The following is a 20,768-nucleotide window of genomic DNA, read 5'->3' on the forward strand; positions in this document are numbered from 1 at the left end:
AGGTAGGGAATGTGTGGATCGTGCGTCGTGGATCGAAAAAAACCCATCAGTATGCATATGTTGACGTCATCAAAGTGTGATTCTTGCTTTGCTGCATAGGTTCTCCAGTGCTACTAAACATGAAGTTAACGGGTACATCGTATTTCCCGTATGCACGTATCGATTTGTAAAACATCTTTGGTTGGTTATTCTACGTAGTTCCCCGTTCGGACGCTTTCAAATGCATTACGTTAGATCTCCAACCTCTGCTGTCGTCTCAGGTAATTTGGTGTTTCTTGCAAGTTATTCAATTGCTCGAAATCATACACTCGTGAATCCGAACTGGTGGGTAAGGCAACTCCACACACGACATCTGAAATTGAGAAAAAGTCTAGTGACCCCCATCAGTAGATCGCTTACCACTGTAGGGACCCTATTTCAGATGGTTAAGCAAGCAATCGAGGATTTGCTTTTGAATGATGGTTTGTCAATGGTTCCGAACTGACTGAAAACTTCAGCATTCTTCATCTGTATGTGGTCTCCTTCATACTCAGTGGTTTGTAGACGACACATGGGACGGACAAAGGCTAGTGAAAGACTTGTTAACGGTGATGGTTTAGCAAATAAAGTAGATTATCACATAAAATACCCTTGGGAAGGGAATATATAAGATACGATTTTTTCAAATGGCCCACAAAATTTCGAGCATATTAGAGGTTGATTTTCAAACTAACATTCTATCTTAATTCAAGAAAACTCGGACAGTTCCTTTGCGACTTCGCGCAGTCCAGAAGCTCCTGTTTCAAGCTTTTGCCAGCAGCGTCAGCTGAAGCACTAACCCTCATTTTGAAGGAAAAGTTTGCACGCAAAAATCTGCATGAGAGACGTAAAATAAATATGGGCTAAACGGGAATCTATCCTTTCCGTCCGGTAGGGGGACTCACGCGGCAAATTATGGTTCAGGATGAATACTATTTGGCCTCTTCATGGATTGTTTGTTTTTCGAAGAAAGTCTACCAGGGAATTAATGTGATTGCGGAGCATACGGAATTTCGCGAACTACACTCATTTGCATACCAATTTGGTTTTGACGAGAGACTCACCTGGAACCCAGCTGAATCTCTCGTTTATGATTTTTTTAAGCAACTGGATGTACTGCACCGGGTAGCATCATGTTTCGGTTGGCACGATATTCGCGATATGGCGATACATGTAGAACAAGTAGAACATAAGGTTGACGAAAACTTGAGGCTGATGAGCCCCAAGAAGGGCGAGACCGGTGGTGGGGCCGCCAAAAGTTTTCAGCAACCTTGGGAGTAGCGCATTACGTCCATACAGCGTTTTCGTTCTTACCTCATTGATAGTCCTATGGCTTGTTTCACTCCAATTGTATTAATGGGCTTTCGTTTTTGCTCACTTATCCCATGGTCGTACCCGACCCTACGAATGAACTGACCTCACAAGGTATACTTACTTCGGGAACGCCAAGAACTGGCAAATACTTTTCTGAATGTATCACTGCTATCACCGGTGCATTCATCAACGGAAGCTCACACTTGCTAACATGTTTTAAATGAAACTGAAAAAAAGTCAACCGAAAGCGTTTGAGAACGCCAGATTTCTATTGTCGGAGCAGAATTTCTAGTTTTCATCCTTAATCGAACATGTTACGTTGTATCCTCGTGGGATGTGTTGGTGTGGTGGTGGGATATGATGGTTCTTTGAATTTGTGATTGCTGATTTGCAACCAAGCTGAGGGAATTGTCGAATAATTTCAATCCACCATTACCTGCCCTCCCTAAACTACCCACCTAAAAACCTAAAATCCCCTCCATAATTCTATCCAACCCAATCTGGTGGAGTAGCAATTGCATATGTGGAACCCAGAGTGTTACAACGATGTCAAAGTTTGGTGTTGATAAATGGACCTCTGCATCAAACAGGCCGGTATGAACCGCCTCCTCACAGCGCGCTACGTATTGAGTGCCCTGGAGTTGAACAGTTCTGGGATGGATGAGTTTCTCGTGCAGTAAACTAAATTATTGACATGTGTGACTAATAAGTTACCTGCTCTATTTGCCAGAAGAGATGCACCTATCTCAAGGTTTGGTGGTCTTCGTTTGAAGCTGGTCTTCGAAATAACGTTTTCTACCTAATCAAAGAGAGAGGGCTACTTATAGGCTGGTGGAAACACCGGATCAGCAACGCTGAAGTACGTCAAATGGGGTTCAGGAGAAATAACTCACCTTCGATAGATGAACTGATCACACTGCGTAGGTTGCGTTGGCTTGGCCACGAGCTGCGTATGACAGCCGACCGACTCTTTTCGCAAAACCACGTGAAGGGTGGAAGAGAGCCAGAGGTGGTCAAACAATGACTTGGCAGTGAAGTATAAAAGCCATTACCAGCAAACTCAGCTGCGCCGGTCATTGCCTTCTTCCTGGATAGGGATCCCGAGATGGTCCACATCAATGGTTAGAAACATTGTCAGACATGGACCAGTCACGCCCTCAATCGCGCTCGTGCATCCAAGCTAATGCATTCAATGCATAGCTCCTTTTCCACCCCCCTACTTGACAGCTCACTGGCAGTGCTGGATTTATGCACCAATTTATCATCTCCCGCCCGCAATGCGCAGCTACCTACCCCACCTTCCCAAATCATCGATGAACGAAACTGCGGCAGCTACGACCACTGCACGACAAGTATGCGGTTATTGCAGCTGACAATGATGATGATGATGATCCATGCCGTTACATTTACTTAAAAAGGTTGCCGTCGGTTCCGCAAGAGCCCAATTAAACCAGGCCACTCACCCTCATTAGGGCTAGTCGGATGGATATCAAGAGGGTGAGCTCGTGGCTATTTGTGCAGCCCCTATAGAAGTTCCTGGACATTTTTAAATGGTTTCACCGTGCTGGTAAAGCGAGAAGCGCTGCGCAGCGTTTTCATCCTCATGAGGACTCGTCAACAGTGCGCGTCTCACGAATCTCCAGCGAGCCCAGAACTCGCCACCTCTTGGCTAGTAGCTTGGACACGTAAACAATCGGGCACGAGCTACCTGAGGATTTACATATTGTCGCCTGGCAGATAGATCTATTAGGAATCAAATGAACATATCGAGTCAGCACGGGGAAAACAGAGCGACCATGTTTTCACCGTAGCCTGTATATGGCGCGGAGTATCCGGCGTTCTTATCTGTTGAATACCAAACACGACCAGAACAATGAGGGGGAAGTTACGGGAGCGTGCCACTCGATTCATACCTTGAGGAAAGGTCATGTAACTGCATGTGATGCTTTCGCAAAAACAAGTGGGTGCGTCGGCCCGCACAATCAGATATCGCTTAGACTGCACAGAGGTGACTGAAAACAGTGGTAGTTGACATGACAAGTACTGGTAGAATCACCAAAAATCCACGAAGTAGGCCAGTGTATGGATCGTCGCAGTCGTTCTAACTCTCTGGAAGTGGCATATATTAGGCAAAATAGATAGCCACATATATGATGAAGCAGTCTTCTGTTCTCTTGAGAATAAGGCTTCTATCGGATAGGTTATACCTCAGCAAAGGGAAGCCGTGCTGATGTCGCCAGTGATTCAAACACTAGTTAGGATTCAAGTGGCGGAATAGTCGAATTTTATCGTTTGAATATACAGCGTCACTGATGCAATACGATCACAGCTGCTCCAGTGTAAGTGATGGAAGCAAATGGTGAAGATGAGGCGAGCCTCATGCCTCCAAACTCCCCCGCTCTCAGAAACACCTGCTGCCTTGGCTATACCCAAACCTAAAATCATCATTAGTAAATGAGACCAATTTCAGGCGTAGGTGGTAGATTGACATCAGTATGTTGACACAATAAGGCAAAATGGCTAAGGTGGTATACATGAAATGCAGAGGTGGCTGTCGCAATACCTCTTAGTGACGAGGTGGGAACAGACTCGGGAAATGTGGCTTCATGTGTTGTTTACCGATTCCAATCCGTTACCTTTCTGGAGGATGGGGCTTCCCGAAGATCGAATAAATTCAGGAGTCCAAGATTCAGGAATTCGGATTCTTCTCGCACTGGTGATGAGCGAATGTTAATGAATCGACTGGCTTATTGACAGAGGTTCACTCTGTCCACATTGCTAGAAGGAATCATAAAAGTCCCTGATGTGTGAAGGGTGACGCGGAACTGTCCGCATTAGCGGGTAGGAGTCGACTTCGATGATCCGTGAACTGCCGTGTGCAGTACGATTATCCGGGTTTGCACCGAGAAACTCAAAGTGCCATTGACAGACTGTATCTATCTCTTCGTCATCTTGAATGTTCAAACGATTTGCAGAAAAATTCGACGAGCCCTTCAAAGAAACAAGGAGATATTTGTCAAACACTTAGTTATGGATTTTGACATCAGAACACACTGTGGGGTGTTTTCATTTCACACAATCCCAGTCGCAAACGTGTGACTACGGACGAATACATAGTTTCTGTTGGAAACTCCAAAATGAGAGGGGGAGAGGTTACCAAACACTAAACATGACGCAACGTCATAGTCAAGTCTTTTCTATCAGACAAGTTCAATTTTTGTCTGGTTGTGACTGCGACCTCAAGGAAAGTCAATAACTGGGCCGACAACTTATGTTGATCGCTTTAGAGGAAAACTTGGTACTAATTATGTGACCAAAGTGAATCAGGTGCATGTCAATCGAGGAAGCTGGATTGCGATCGGTTCCTAGCAGCCTCGTTTTGGTCTGGTCCGTCAAAGGCAAGATATATTGAGGCATATGTTCTTTGTAGACTTTCCAAGCCTGCGCCCAGTTCTACCAAAGTAACCATCATGCAATCAGATTTGAAGGAATAAGTACAATTTAATGCTAAGATTACTTATCGAATCGTTCTGATCGACATGTTTACCATAGCAATCTTAATTGCGCCTTGTGTTAATTCCGCTAGTCACTTGATTGATATCGACTCTTCCTTTAAAGTGACCATGGTAGGTTGTATACGAATGCCGAGTCTATGTTCTAAAGGACTTAACTGTCATGTAGCGTTTGCTTTGGTCCACGNGTCATGTAGCCTTTGCTTTGGTCCACGTGACTGAGGCTTAGACTGTCTTGTAATCTCAGTCCCTCACTTGAATTTCCAACAGAATGCTGTATGTACGTAGGCATTTCACATGTCACGTCTGTGGTTGATAAGAGCTTTTGAAATGGCACCATTCCACAGAAATTTTCCTCCTCTGATATCGGTACTGGAATTCTATTCCCTTTTTTTGAGAAGCACGTCAAAGGACAAATTTGTCAGTCACTGTCACACTCACTCCTCTCCGTAGGGTGCAATCCGTTGCCTCGGACTGTTCTCCTTCTCAGTCGGAAGCTTATACGCGATTCCTGAAGTGGTGAACACTGTGCCTACTAATGAGTAGTCCGGAAAACATCTGCTCTAATATCAGATACGGAAAACACCCGCTTAAGGAGTTGTCAGTTGATGGGGGTTATCTTCACACACCTGTGTTCAGGATTTTCAGGGTAATGAAACCACCATTCTTCTTCCACATGTCGGTGTTTCATCATCATCGAAGCAGTAAGAAGACAGGTTACTTTCAGTCACTTTCTTCAGTCGCGGACGCACATTAGCTTCAAAGATGAAAGATATGGTAAGAAAAATGAACCGTCGAAGGTTACTCTAGATCTTATGGAAAAAGTTGGAACAGGGCCGGTTGCATGGTACTCGAATCAGTACGTTCGTGTGCACTGTTGGTCGTGTCCGGATTAACATCGCTTCGCAAGAGCCTTCAGATTTCGATTTCAAAGCGGGATCGCGAGGAACTGAAGAGTCAAACTACTCAACCTGTTTCAGCCACGTATTGTACAATCTGTTTCCTGATAGTCATGTGTAATTGACATGTGGGCTCTTCCAACTTCACGGCTCGCGCGAACACCGCTCTTCTTCAGACAACGGTGCGAACTGCTATACCAGACCTATCCACCCTTACAGCTGCAATCGCCTGTCGTAATCCAAGTAACATGGACCTCAGCTGGGTTTTTTTAACCCGAGACGCAGAGTTGGTCATCCTAATGTCTGTATGTAGTATTCAAAAGTCGTGCAAGAAATTTTTTTCTCGGTTGGTTCTTTACTCACGATGCCTTACTCTGTTGATAGCCAATGTTATCCATACAATGAAACACCAAATCTGGACTTTGGTCTTACAGTCAGCACTTATGTCCCTCTCCCAGAACGTGACAGCTAGTTTCAAAGGCTTCTCATTGAATTTCACCATTCTGGCTTTCTACGCCTTCATAGGTTCTCTTGAAGGCAAGCACACTGGAGCACAGTAGGTTTATGGTTGTGCGGTAACCTTGATATGCCTGCGGTAGCTGGTGCCTGAGACGCTTGATTAATACAAACTATCAGAGCAAAATACCGGGTGATCAAAGCGACGCCCACTACTGATATCATTCATTTTAGTGCACATATGGTAGCGGGAGATAGCTCAGTGGTTAGGATGCGTACTTACTGACAGGAAGATCCATTGTTTGGATCAAACCTCTGCATCTCGACCGCTCCTGTCTGGGCTTGGGCAATCTGGTAGTATCTCGGCCCTCGTGCTTATTTTGGATGCAGTCGCATCTAGGCGTGATTTTTATTAGTGGAACACGTATGGTGGTTATCATCAGCCGGAGAAGCGGAGTTTTGTCACATGACAGTAACACTCTTTTAATTGTACTGGTACTGCGATATGCAAGCTTTCATATGCGCCACAAATTCATACGCATGCCACTTGGCTGATGTTTGTCGCTCTGATCAAAGCGACAACCCGGCCGCTTCTGTAAGCACATCATTCGGAGCCGAAGTGTAAGCTCTTCGTCAAGCTTTCCTATTTTGAATGCATGGATTCAAAAGCATTCCGAACACACCAACTACAACTGTTCGATGGGAACCAGAGATGAGAATATGCGAGATTTGCCGGAATTCTTTAAAATACTGAACATAATACTGAGAGCCAATCTAGCTTGAAAATTCTGCATCAACTGTGGCCAGCCCCACTAAGCTGAATCTGGTACAATACGCAACTAACCGTAAATTCCCAAAGGTCACGATCACAACTTAGCTACGTGAATTTCCAGTATCCGAAGGTAATGAACCCATTTCAGATTAAATACCCCAGAATGTTTCGTGAGAGTGGACCGTCTAGACGCTACTCCACTTCTCCCCAAGGTCGATTATCTACCGTACGGGAATTTTCAGTGGATCGAACCGGTTTCCTTTCGCTCAATATTCTGTCAAAGTCAAGGATGAACATGTGAGTCTTTTGAAGTAGCTGCGTAAACTAAGGACGCAGCTTGAAACGGGAAGTGAAACATAAGTTCAACTCCTAGAAATCATGTATTTAAACTGTTTACCGTCGACGATATTCCTGAATTCTGGTCCACACAACTCACCCAAATTCTTAATCAAACCTACTCACTAGTAAGGCCTATATCTACTATCATTTCCACCTTCCAGACAAATGTCCTCATCAGAGTTTTGGTTTAAGCACCGTTGCTTTTGAGTTGCTAGCAGCTACCATCCTGCGCAGGTCCACCAGTACTCACAGAAAGCAGTGTTGCGGTTGGTGTCCTCACGTCTCCATAAAGCTGTTCGTTATGGCTTACTCTTATCACGTTTGCTACTCAATTTCCCATTTAGCTTGATTGTAGAAGAAACCCTTGCTGTGTTTAATGCTACCGATATGAAACATATTATTTGGGAAAACTTTGAAGACCTTGAGTACACAGACTATGTCATACCGTTTCCAGACGTTGGACGGCCGCATGTGGACGAAGTGAATCACAGGACTCTTAAAGCCTGTTCCGGTTTTCTTCAGCGTCGTGACCTGTGAGACCGACATGTTAGCACGTCGGTGGACGGAACGGTCCACGGTGCTGTCGTGCATCCCGTATTATATTACGGTTGTGAAGCCTGGCTAGTGTTTGCGATAGCAATTAAAAACATGGGACAAAAGTATCCTGTGGCATTATCTTGTGCGGTCAGACTCAGTATCGGAGGTTGTACACTCGTGCGAGTGGATGCATTGGGGTCACTCCTCTATATAACCACAGGTGCTGAAACAGCGTCAGTCGTTTCTACAAAACTTCAACCTCTTTTGGACGCGCAGACTAACTAACGGTAATTGCCAGTTCCTCGCAAACGACGTGTCTTATCTGACTGGTGTTCGTTGCTGAGAACTCTTGTGCAAACTCTCTTAGACAATACACGCCCAGCTTTCATCTCAATTCAGAAAGCTAACACAACTCAGTTGTCCAAACCGGTCTTTGACACATCTGGAATCGATATTCACCCAAGACGTTTGCATATAAACACTAATTACGCGGAGACATGGCCCCACATAGGTAGTCCCCCACAGAGATGCAGGCAATATAAGCGCCAGGATTTGGCATGCATTTCATATGGCAGCCCAGCGAAACTGTGGTCAGAAGACACCTAGTTGGGCACTGTAATACATTTGAAACACTAACTCACTCTTCTGCCACGAAACGGTACGTAATGCATCTCATCTTGTTATGTTCGTCTACAGCTTTGCCATTGCGACCAAACGTATATGACCTTGAGACAGTTTGGTGATTAAAGAGCGAGGCTAATGGCCGAAAATGTGGTTCGAATCTAACTCTGGCTTCTTGATCACGCCTGTCCAGACCTGGGCATCGGGGCAATATCTCAACCCCCATGCTGCCTTCAGGTTACATGGCAACTATGTACCGTTCGATTGGTTTTACAAGTTCTAAAAGCTTCCGAAGAACGTCAGCACCGAAGTGTGTAAGCCCGGGGTAGCAACACTCAACCGCGTTCGGTTGAAGGCTCCAAAACGGCACAAAATGATGGTTGGAGACGCCACACTTTCAATGCATCGCTGTTCCCAACCCTACCACAAGAAGCTGGTTCCTAATTTTGAACTTACAACCAACACCATCCATGATGAATTGCTCAAAGTGCGTGGATACCAGCTATCATGAAGAACTATGAAGACTGTCTGTGATCACTGTAACTTGAACTGCTAGTTATAACCGCTAGAGGGAAATGAAGTCGCAAATGGTATACCAATTTCTTCAGTCTACGTTTCTAACTGTTGATTATTGCCGAGTTCTATGCATCACGTTTCAGCTGCGGGAAACATTGGCTGTAAAGCTACGAGCCTGCATGGTTCAGCTGAAGAAAGTGAGGAGTAGCAGCATCACCATTGTGTCACTTCCTCAAATCTTGACGGAATTATTTAAGGATGATGAAGTTGATCAGTAAAACGGGGGGCCAGATGTGTTGCTTCTTACTTACAAGGAACGCTGGGCTACAAAAAAAGAATGATACATCACTGCCAACATAAATTTCGCTGCCTTTAATGAATATGATGATAACATGGGCAACCGGGTAGACAGAATCGCGCCAGTGCCTTTTTGTTTTCACTTCATGATCAGCATTTGATAAGTGTACTGGCTGTGCTGCACGCAGAAATTCCAGATAAACGCATGCGTTTTACAGTTCATTCAAGGTTTCTTATAGATGAATTCACCTTTGGGTTCGAACAACCTTTCTTGATCCACTCTAGCACACGACAGCCATTGTTCGTCTTTTGGAATAATTTACAGTATTCACAAGCCACCGACGAATGAAGTATACACCCACTAGCCCAATTAACTGGGGTACATTCACTAGCCTCAGACGAATTGCAAACTAGGTGTTTCTTTCCGTTGTTTATACCAGACTCCGCCAGCGTCACATATAAAAACAAACCAATGAAGTTGGTCTTCACTTCAGTCCGTAATACAACATCCTCAATTGCCTAACTATCCGATAAGCTATATCGGTTTCATCGCCTTTTCGTCCATATTTCCAGGGGACTCCGACCAATAAACGACCGGCAACGGAAGTGGATGCCACTACCCGAGGTCCTGCGGACAAATACACCCGAACAGACAGTGGTAATCGACAAAGTAGGCATTCTGTTTTTACCTGGAAGCTCCATTTCAGAACCCGTGCTAAACACCATGTTGCGAGCAGCAGCTCGGTACTATGCCACGCTGACCGGGAAGCCCGTATCTACCGAAGAGGACGAATTCCAAACAACTATCGAACATTGTCCGGAAGGACAATCATCACTAGAAAACTATGGATTTCAAATCACGAAACGACGACCGATGGATTAGGGAAAAGGCAGAGACGAGTACAATAGCAAAGGTGAGATTATTGCTGAGGTACTTTGCAGTATGGGGCGAACACAGGTGGTGATGGTGTGTGTGTGTGTGTCGGCGCCTACGCCAACAGGTCGTGTTCACAATTTTTTCGGGGATTAAAGGGCTGTAGTCTGAGGCTTAGTCATCATTTTCTGGATTGAAATAAAAGAAATGCAGCACACAGAACAAGGGAACAACCAATCAAATCGAAGCAAAAATATGAATTATGTCAGTCAGACACATCCAGCTAAAGTACAAAAAATAAAAGGTCAAAAGTAGGTGCTTCCGAGAATGGATAAGTTAATAAGAACAATGGCAGCGGGAAATTAGTTGATCTGATGTGTTTTTCAGATCCCCAGGCGTGTTCGACGGCGCGCAGGCGTGGAAGCAACCGTTCGACCAATCACAGGGAAAACAGATGAATAAAAATACAGTGCTGTGAAAAGCAGCGATGGAATACTGATGATGAACGTATTGCACGTTGGTTGTTGCGATACCGGGACGAACGGTTGTTCAGGCTCAGAGGGTCCATTTTCACCTCAGTAGTATTCCTCGTCTTCTTCATTGATGGCATTGGTTGGCGCACCGGAACAGACCGGATTGTATTGCACTTTCTGGGTGGGCACATCTGATTGCCTGGACTGCTCCCATTTGGCTGAAGGTTCCGCTGGTTTACTGGGTGATGTAGCTTTCGGCGCATTGTTCGACGGGACGAGTCGTCCGACTGACTTATTTGTCGTTATCGTTGTCGTGTCGGTGGGCCCACTAGTTGCCACGTGAGCGTCGGTTGTGGGCCGCGCCTGTTGACCCGAGCTAATGTGTCTGTCCTGATCTATCGGCACAAACTGGAAGTGGTCACGCTTTGGGAGGGATGTTTGGCGCTGATAGCTATCGTCCGAACGTGATCGGCTGATCGGTTGCGTTGAAAAAAGCAATTTATCTACGACTTTGGGACAGAACAAGAAAAGAAGGGATGGTGTCAAGTGTAGGTGTCATCGGTATTTGTGCACCAGTTAGATTGTAGAAAAAGCTATCGCGATATTTCGGCGAGTTAGACACGACGGGTGCGACTCAAATAAATCTCTTCACAAAACCAACGAACATTTCATCTCAGACACTCGCAGTCTACCGCAAGGCTGAGAAAAACCGAACAGTCGCTTTCGGAGAATTCGCAGGTCAATCAGCCTGTTTTCTTCGTCAGGATAAAGATAATAATAGATAATCGTTCAGCTGTAACACCCTCATGCCACCCGAAGTAAGCACGAGGGCTGGAATACTGTTAGGTTGACCAAGCCTAGACAGAGGAAGTCAAGATGCAGAGGTCGGGTTCAAACCACGGACCATACGGTCAGTAAATTCGCGCTCTAATCACCGAGCCATCCCACCCCTTCTCCGTCAGGAGGTGAAAGACAGCCACGGAACTTGCATCGCATGAGCACTGAAAAACTATTTGGAGCATTGGACTGAGGCCCTATCACGTGGTCCCTACGTCGACAGCAATGACTAAGCATCGAGGTAAACTTGAATCACAGACCCCTCGATTGGTAGAGCGTGCCATAACCTCTGGGTCAGGCACGCTATTCAACGACGTTACAAAAGAGCTGGTGGTCAGAAATAGTAGGCAAGGTTCGAACAACCGACATTGGTGCCGATAAGTGAGGTAACTCTATTCATAATGAAAACAAGTAGCGAATTAAGAGTCCATTGCATACCCTCAGAATGCTTTCATTATGAATCGCTATTTGTGACAAATAGATGTACCAGTGTCACGGTCCTTTATCCGCAACACGTTTGGCATCGATAAACACAGAAAGCTTCAAAAACAAAGTTTACGGAGCGGGCAGAGCGGTTGAGGAATGACAAACGAGATGGACAGGCGTAAATGGCTCATACAGCAAGGTGCATCGATTGGCATCGGTATAAGAAAGCAGTGCCACGTGTCATGGATGAGCATTATGCCTCAGGTCTCTTTCTTCGATCGACTTATTTGAACTTCATTATTAATCTTAAAGGACCCGTTTGGTTTCACCTCGTTCCAGATAAGTGTTCGATGTCTTCGGGAAAATTTGATAACAATCGGCATATTTATTGCCAGGTAACGTTTCGTTTTTGACACAAAGGCTTCCTCAGGCCAAGTGACTAGGTTAAGAGGTTGGTCGAGATTTAAGGGGGAAGGAGAACCAATCAGCTTAGTCAAGCTAAATCTGTGTTAGGTGTCGCTGATGATTTATCAATTGAAGCGTCTTGAAGTGGAATTCTAAGGAAGCAAATCCGATCGGAACTAATTGCAAATTCCCCCAACCTATCAACGCAAGATTTTGGCAACCGCACTAACCGACGAGAGCCGCTAATTGACACTGAACACTGATCTAGTGCGTTGGTATGATGTCTCATTGATTGGTTCTCCGTCTGCCTTAAAACCTGGCCAACTTGGTGACCTGCTCACTTGTCCTGAAGAAGCTCTTGTGTCAAAAAAGAAACGTTAAAAACTGTCGATTATTTACCAAGCTCTTGTGAAAAGACTGCGTAACATGCTTTTGCTTTGCTTCTCAGGCACCAAAACACATTTTTGTTCGATCTTTTGGGTCTAAACATAAACGTTTCTCACTCAAATCTCTTATTGGTTATTCGAATGCATTTTACACAGCGCGCAACTTTCCTTACTTTCCACGAGGAGTAACATGAAATGGCCTTCATTTTTTGGACAACACTTTTGAAAGGAGCGTTTTCGGAAAGCCATAAGAAGGAAGGAATAATTAGTGCTATGACAATTTGGTTGGATACGAGAGGGATTATGCGGCTGGGACTATGAGCTTAACAAGTCAGCTGATTTAAAATCGCTTTTCACAAGCCCTTATTTACACTAGAATGCTTGGCGATTTCCACAGTCTCGCGTTAATCGTAGTCGTCACCTCAAAACATCGGCATTTTCTACATCTAATTCGTGTCCTGCATTCAGAACATGTCCTGCCATTGTTGAGCCTTTGACTGGCGGTCGAGATTCACCTGCGATCCTTGGTAGTCTGTTTACTCTTGTGCTTGCCAATTCTGATGTGAATATCCATGACAGTTTCTCCCACGTAGGCCGTATTAGTGTAAGTAACTGAATTCGATTGTGTTAATATGTGCTCCGGTTCTATCGATGAGGCTTCAACACATGAAGGTCCTTTCTAAAACCGGCATGAAAATATGCTTCGATCCGGAGTTAGCCCGTAAAAAAACCTACTTTTCAGTTGTTCATTGATAGTATGCATGTTCTCCAACGCGTCGTTCAGTGCGTACTTGGTAGATGTTGGCACACTATCTGTGGAACTTGTTCTGGAGCCGCGACCATCCGCTCGAGCTTGTACCGTCACGTTGGATTGTTGTGAACTGAGATAAATGAGACCAAGAGGGGAAAATAGCTCATTTAGGACACCATCACGTGCAAACCGAGTGCAGAGAAAGAGGTGTTCACTCCCGTTTCCACGCGATATCTCCATTTCAAGTTACGTATTTCTGTTTAGACTCATGGACCTTCTGTGATCACCGTATACCACCACTAGAAACATACGAAACTATCTGTCTGCTTATGGGTCGATCCAATTACCATGCACTGGGCGTGACATTTAATCAGATCATCCACCAGGATTGATGACAATTCACCGGTAGTCTGACGACTGTCTGAATCAGTTTGTAGCTGGTAAGACCTAGAATCGAACTAACCATCTACCCAAAGTGGTCGGCGGACGCATCTATAAATAAACTGCGACGGACAAACAAAAGGTTACGCGTTCATATATAATGAGTACCACCAAGACGAAAGCGATCATGTGGTTCAGTTTTTCGAAAAAATCCGTGAGTATTGTCAAATCCCGGATATACCCTGATCTTTGAGGACAAGCCAGAGAGGTGAGCTGAGGATCCGAAGTGTCCTGTGTCTCAGTCCTTCACAGAGTGTTGTTTAGCTTTTCTCGACCATCGATTGCGTATTTAAACGCAGTTACATGTTTGATTTCTTCATCTACAGTGGGGCCGCATAGGCACAATCGAAAACTTGCTGTTCACAATATTAACTTCTGGTCCTACGGGTGTTGTGAACTGAGCTAAATTGTCCGTATCGTCAGTGAACATCGTTCACAACTGTTAATATGTATGTGTAGTTTCCAACAGACACAGATAGAAAACTGCATAGTTGCACTCATTACACTCACCTGACTTGCCTCACCAATCGGTCGGAACATTCGCGTAACTTGAAAGACAATTGCCGAATCGAGTCAACCATCAAAGAGTAGTACATCTGTGACAGGTAAAAAAAAGCCATACAGTTAAAGCCTGTCTGGACTTTCGGATACAATAAAAAATGGTACCGTTGTGAATATCATGGAGTAAATTTATTTGAGATAACAACCCAAACCCTACTGAACACGGCTAGCTCATTCACAGCCGGTGAGCTAAAATAGCCTTGTTTAGTTGGAACGTAAACCAGTGTACATGTGTTGGGAGTGATAGTGGAACACAGCTTTTCCCTGCAGAGATCATATTTTTTGGAATAAGTGTGAAGAACTGGATGTACTTGGTCGCTCTGTTTGCAGTAGTAGCTTCTGGACACATGCGACATTTCCGCGAGACCTGTAGCGCACCAATAAGAATGCGGGGTTATGCTTACCGCGGAATCGTTCGAATCTCCCAGTTCCGTCCGAAAGCTTGCAGGAACGCCAGACGTTTCGGATGTATCCATTTCTGTTTTGTACGTTTGGTCAAACGCTTCTGCCGTGCCACCTAAGTTGTAAGATGGGTTGTGTGGGGCAGATAGTCTTTGATTCCTTGCGCCAGAACGGAGCGGAATTGGTGTCACGAAAGCTGACCTCACCGGTTCGTTGACGGCTGGGCCGGTCGTACTATCCGGCAAATCAGAAGTGGTTTTCTCAGGAAGGCAGTAGGCGGTTGATGGAGACCGGTGATCGATGCTTGTGAACTCCTTACCATTTTGTGACCGCAAGAGCTTTGAAACAGTAAGATGGACAACACAGATAGACGGTTAGCATTGTTGCTGAAAACTCACCCACTAGGTGCATAAGGCTTTCCTCAAATTGATTCGATTGCACAAAAGTACTTAACTAACTGAGGAGAAATCTATTTTGATCGAACGTCGATAATCGGGACGATTCCTGCGTAGGAAACAGTGCGACACCCTAAAACCGGGACTACCATGCGTAACCGCCTCACCAAGTGAAGTTTCAATACGGAGTCGTGCAGATAAGTTTTCGCCTGAGCGTGATCTTATGGAAAATTAACAAAGTATGGAATTTGCTAACAAATGTTACGTGGAGATTTCGTCCTGTAAGTGAAGCCAATCTATGCTGAAAATCCGAGAAGCACTGTAAAGCTGTTTCAACCTTATTGGGAATCATCAGCAGTGCGCATCTCACGAAACTCCGGAGAGTCTCGAACCCGCGACCTCCTGGCTAGCAGTTTGAACACAACCGTTCGGCCACGGGCGGCTGATCAGTAGTGTGATTAACAAATGTTATATCCAAAGAATACATAGCTCAGTATAATCCTACAGTATGAGTCTGTCCTAAATCTACGCTTAAAACGTGTTTTCCATATGTATTTTCATGGTTCGAAGATCATTTGCCATTTAGGCACTAGCTCATCCATCCACACGACGAACTGCGTAAAATCCGAGGTTTTGCTGGTTGTCTCGAGTTCAGTACTATACAATTAAGAGAATGACACTAGAGGAGTGGTTGTCCTGGTATTCTTAAGCCACGCATAGTAACTTGTTCAAACTACAGTCTCGTCCGTGGTGTCCTTCCGAAACAAGGAGCCTTGAGTTACCAGCTCAGAGGTGGGGACGAATATTCCCCTGGTCACACGGGTCTTCCATCTGAGAAGCCTAACCCTTATTATCCAATAGTGGCAGGATGGTACTGCCATGTCCTACTCGCAGTTTATTCACGTGGATAATCGGCCGCCAGATGCCAGATGACATCACATGCAACTACTAACCGCATGGTCGGGGATTCGAACCTCTATGGGTTCACAGTGCTGATACTTCTCAACAAAACGGCTATACAGGGCTTCTTGGCCTTACAGTATGGCTTTGCTCTACGTGCCAGATGGGATCCCAGTATAAAAAACGGTAGAACACCTTATCGTTGTACATAAAATCAATGGGTAACAGTTATTGTCTTGTTTTTATCCCTTTGACATTTCAGAGTTCGCAGATGCACACATTGCGCGAAAAAGTGCAGTGCCCCATGCAATACAATAACAGAACTTACTGTGGGTTCTGGATATTTTGTTTCTCTTCTATATGTGGACTTATCAATACATTTATTTGAGTCGAGTTTTTCATTGCATAGCGACAAAAACAGTGCAGCACATGTTCGGCTACAAATTCTGTCAAACTACAGTGGTTCCAGAGGACACGATTTCGTTTAGAACGGACATGAATGAATACAGGGGCGACGGCTCAATCGGTTTACTAGCGCTAACTTGTTAATCTCTGACTGAGTATCGTGTAGAAAAGCTACATATCGATTGCTTTGTTTCGGGACCACCAGTGGCTCTGTGACCGAGACATATCCGTCAAGCTCACCAAGCGTTTGCGTGTCTTGTCCTGGGATCGCCATCCAAAGAGACGGTGGTTACTCAAACGATAATCAAGGACTTTCATACCTTCCCATTGTCCCAGACCACCTGCTTCGGAGTCGTTTTCAATCCTACACAGGGCTAGGCGAAAAAAGCTCCACTGTTCAGCTAAAAAGCTAGTGCATGTCATATAAATGGCAGGAAGTACCTGGTGTAAGATATTGCCATTCAGAGCACCAGAGCAGCCGTCTGCAGGAAACATGATTTGCGGTAGCACGGATAGGATAGGATGAACGGGATAGTTGGAACATCGATTGGATAGCACTACATGCCGGATAACTTTGCCTACAGGACTACTCGTGAAATGGAACGTGGTCCACTAGCGTAAGGTCGACCGAATATGGCTCACAAGGTTTCTAAAGTTGTAAGAGTCGCAGCTTCCACTATGGAAAGAAAAATGTTTCTCAAGACTTACCGAAGTTTTAGTCAGACTGTCAATTCCTTGCGAGATCGCAGAAATGCTTGTAATCCAGGCATTGTATGCTTCGGAATCCACAACAGGGACTGAAAAAAATTACGAAAATTGCCTGGTCGGAAGGACAAGAACCAAACTTCAGCGAACTGGGGAGCGAAATTCTCAGAACCTAATAAAGTCTCTATTACACACCAAAGGGATACCACACAAGATGGAGTGATTCAGTCACATCCTCAGTACAAACAGAGTATGGTGATAGGTCACGAATACGATGGAAATTGGTCTTGAATGATCGCTCGTGCGGTGTACATCGTTGCCTCCGACTTGATTGAACAAACACGAGAGAACCAACTAAAAAACATGGAGTGGAGTGCCGCAGAAGTCCTTCGTAAGTTTGGCGGTGTATCCCAACCCAGATAATGTGGGAGGTCGACTGGCTGCCATACATGAACCCGGGTGACTAATCTAGAAGCTATCAACCATAGCAACAAAAAATAAATCAAACATCTAACTTCTACCTGGCTTTGGTGTATTTTTACGTCTGGTGAAAGTCCGGGAGTCGATTTCCTGCGATCCTCCAATGACTTCATCAGCCATAACTGGGTCGTTTGGGGTTGCTCTGTTCAGAACGGGCTGGCAAGGGATGTGTAGGTTGGGATCACTGAAACAGAGACCAGAAACACAACTACAACACATACATAATGCATTCACGCAGTAGTGAAGGTTACCAACTCTATTTAGTAGAGCTATCTAAGGAAGCTGGGGAAGTTATTCCACATGAGTTTCCGTTCTACACACAGCCTGCTAGAAATGTGCCACCACAAGCGAGGACTTTTGTCTTAATGGAGGTAGTTTTATGATAGAATTAGTCACCTCTGGAAAAGTTGAAAGACTCTGAATAAGCGGACGAAGTCCCTAAGGTGAGACTGTGGAGAAATCTAGTTGTGTTGCAAAGGAAATCAGCTCCAGATTTCATTATTACCGAATCCAGCACCAAGGACACACAGAACGGGGTACTCCCACAGTCAAGCGGATCTAAATAGCACCAATGTTTGGGAAAACTCCACTTACTACCCAACACCCATATTTACGCTGGTATACCTCGGCCCTTCAAGCAGTGCTTTTATGCAAGGCAGTCAAATCACTAGCTCACTGAGTAAGACAAGGGATACACCTTCCCGTTGGGACTCACAGAACGGCTGGCTGAAGTACCAACATGGACTACGTGGTTCTAGACATGCTTAGCCGATTAATCGAGAAGAACGGAACAGCGAGAATAGCCTGAGAAAGAGTTGTTTCACTGAAGCCAACAATGAACACGGTGGGCACCCATAAAGCGCATTCAAAAAAGAAATATATACAAATGACGTTGTAGATTTTTCACACAAATAGGGAGCTTCGTTGTGGGGTACGTATTGCTCTTACTCCCCAACCGGTATAGGAGGCACTCATACAAAGAATCCACGGTGATCTCCCCAAGAAGACGCGGAAGAGGTGATCAGGTACCAATTCAAGGGAGGCGTAGTTCCGCGACCCGAAGGCCTAATATTCCGAATATTGTAATAATCACATTCAATATGCTTATCAGTCTTGTGCACTCCTAACCAAATCCTCAGTTCTAAAACCTGTATTTTTTAAGGTTTGTTGAAGTGTGGTAACAACGTCCTATTGGGATTAGAAATGAGAAGCCAACCAAACTTACTTATAAAGAATGTTCTTATCACCCGAGACTGTTCGCACTCGGTTAAGGGATGGTTGGCCCACGCGCGTTCTAGTGAATGTCTCAGTCCCATACGGAAACGGAACACCATGGTCCTGTGCCCACACGTCCCTTGGGACAGACTGCAGCAAACTGGAGTTCGTTGGTGAAGCCGGTTCCGGTACAGAGGAGGAACCCGTGCGAGATTTTAGATGACACCCGTTGGCCGCATTGAGAGAGGTTCCGAAACTAGTAACATCCTGCAGAGTTGCAGAAGGGAGTTTACCACTCATAATTTTAGCTCAAATGGGTGAATGGATACAATCGCTCTGGTACAGTAAGCCAATTAATTGATCAAGGTTACCGAAGGGGTCATCTAGAAAGGGTGGGCCAAGACAGGATGAAACCAACACAGAAGACATTTCACGCAAACGTGAAGGTCAATAAGAACTAAGAACTAGATAAACCACGATGTGGATCCGAAAACAAACACAGGGTTCGTACGCAAATCAGAAGTCATTTAGTTTACTGCGTCGAGGTACAATAAGTTCTCAAGAGAGCTTCACCCGAAGAATGGAAGACACCCTGAGAGGTTCATTCTTCCCTAGGTCACATAAATAGCAGCCATATGTCTCTATTGTCCAACTATGGTAAACTATAACGCCAATTTTTACCAAAGTATCTAGGCTATACTCCCAAAAATAGAGCAATCCCAAAGGGTAGGATTTATGACTGATTTATTGATCAGGGAGGCCTATGACGGAAAAGAGGGCTTAGGATTGAACATCGCATCGTTGGTTGTAAAGTCATGGCAAAGTTTGGAAGAAACCACAAGAGTGCTCAAGAACAGAAACCTCCAACGGCAAAAACAAAGAAGTGATATATCGTGGAGAATGGGTTGCCGTGACTGAGGTTTGTGTGTTACCATTGATAGGGTAACATACAGTAGTCGAACAGCCAGCAACGATGTAGGCAGATGCAGATGGGCCCATTACCAGAGTACGAATTCTACCAACTAAATCCGTTCGTCCGCAAACAGAGAAACGGTCATCATCATCATAGACAGCATGACATCAGTATTCAACACTGATGCTTCGCTGCCGTACATGTGCAGTTCATGGTTGACCTGGGCTGGAACATTGCCAGGGCGCCCGCACCCAGAGAGGAGGACGATTAGGGTCCTCAACCAAAGTCTTTGGCTCCAAAGCGTGACCGCAAGGCAGCAGTGCTTGGCCGGAAATTCAAGTACATTACCATTCTTACGGAACACGTCGCCACACATGTTCCGACTCCCAATCTGGAGGGTCAGGGGACTGTGTTTGCCAGACCTCTAACCGGCGAGTGTCGCAAGTATGCCCCAGTCCCCCAGTATGGTTCAGTGGGTCGCTGATGTAAGGTCCAGTCTCTTGGCCACGAACAAACAGACGGTGCTGAGAGTTTGTCATCCAGATTAAATGAGTAACTCATGATTAGCTCAACTATATTTGCTGCTTGACGAGACTATGGATGTGGTCGCTGTATCAAGGAGAGGAAATCGCCGGGTGCTACGGTCGAGTCAAAGGAGCAGGTATCGACAGATTTGGGTGTCATGAATGTACGGTTGAGGATAAGAGGACAAAAAACGTTAACCCTATCTCTATAGACGCTTAAAAAGTTAATTAGTACTGGAGGCAGCAAGCAAACTAACTTTGCTAAATATGGTCACCACCCTCAGAACAAATAAAATTATGCTTTACAGATGTTCCAGTTCGGTCGCCTGTGTAAAGACACCACCACTATAATGAATGACCGTAGCTCCTTAATTTTTCGAATTAAGTTCATACT

The 20,768-nt window shown here is 45.1% G+C and overlaps 3 protein-coding genes across 3 annotated transcripts in view; 2 read left to right on the forward strand and 1 right to left on the reverse strand.

Annotated features, from left to right (window-relative positions):
- Window positions 1-5,919: 5,919 nt before the first annotated feature.
- Window positions 5,920-7,847, forward strand: T265_01305 (hypothetical protein; the record flags this gene model as incomplete). The annotated part of the gene is made up of 2 exons (XM_009165311.1): window positions 5,920-6,048; window positions 7,554-7,847. The coding sequence occupies 2 exons, from the start codon at window positions 5,992-5,994 to the stop codon at window positions 7,845-7,847; spliced, it is 351 nt and encodes a 116-aa protein (XP_009163575.1).
- Window positions 7,848-9,486: 1,639 nt separating this feature from the next.
- Window positions 9,487-10,164, forward strand: T265_01306 (hypothetical protein; the record flags this gene model as incomplete). The annotated part of the gene is made up of 3 exons (XM_009165312.1): window positions 9,487-9,605; window positions 9,633-9,758; window positions 9,855-10,164. The coding sequence occupies 3 exons, from the start codon at window positions 9,487-9,489 to the stop codon at window positions 10,162-10,164; spliced, it is 555 nt and encodes a 184-aa protein (XP_009163576.1).
- Window positions 10,165-10,730: 566 nt separating this feature from the next.
- T265_01307 (hypothetical protein) overlaps window positions 10,731-20,768 on the reverse strand; it is a gene marked incomplete at both ends in the record, with an annotated part of 77,058 nt that continues 67,020 nt past the window's right edge. The window contains 7 exons of the mRNA XM_009165313.1: window positions 10,731-11,131; window positions 13,418-13,563; window positions 14,385-14,470; window positions 14,840-15,175; window positions 17,246-17,334; window positions 17,764-17,906; window positions 18,948-19,204. Coding sequence (XP_009163577.1) covers window positions 10,731-11,131; window positions 13,418-13,563; window positions 14,385-14,470; window positions 14,840-15,175; window positions 17,246-17,334; window positions 17,764-17,906; window positions 18,948-19,204 — 1,458 coding nt within the window. The remainder of the gene's footprint in view (window positions 11,132-13,417; window positions 13,564-14,384; window positions 14,471-14,839; window positions 15,176-17,245; window positions 17,335-17,763; window positions 17,907-18,947; window positions 19,205-20,768) is intronic.

Source organism: Opisthorchis viverrini (genome assembly GCF_000715545.1).
Source record: "Opisthorchis viverrini unplaced genomic scaffold opera_v5_14, whole genome shotgun sequence".
Taxonomy (NCBI): Eukaryota; Metazoa; Platyhelminthes; class Trematoda; order Opisthorchiida; family Opisthorchiidae; genus Opisthorchis; species Opisthorchis viverrini.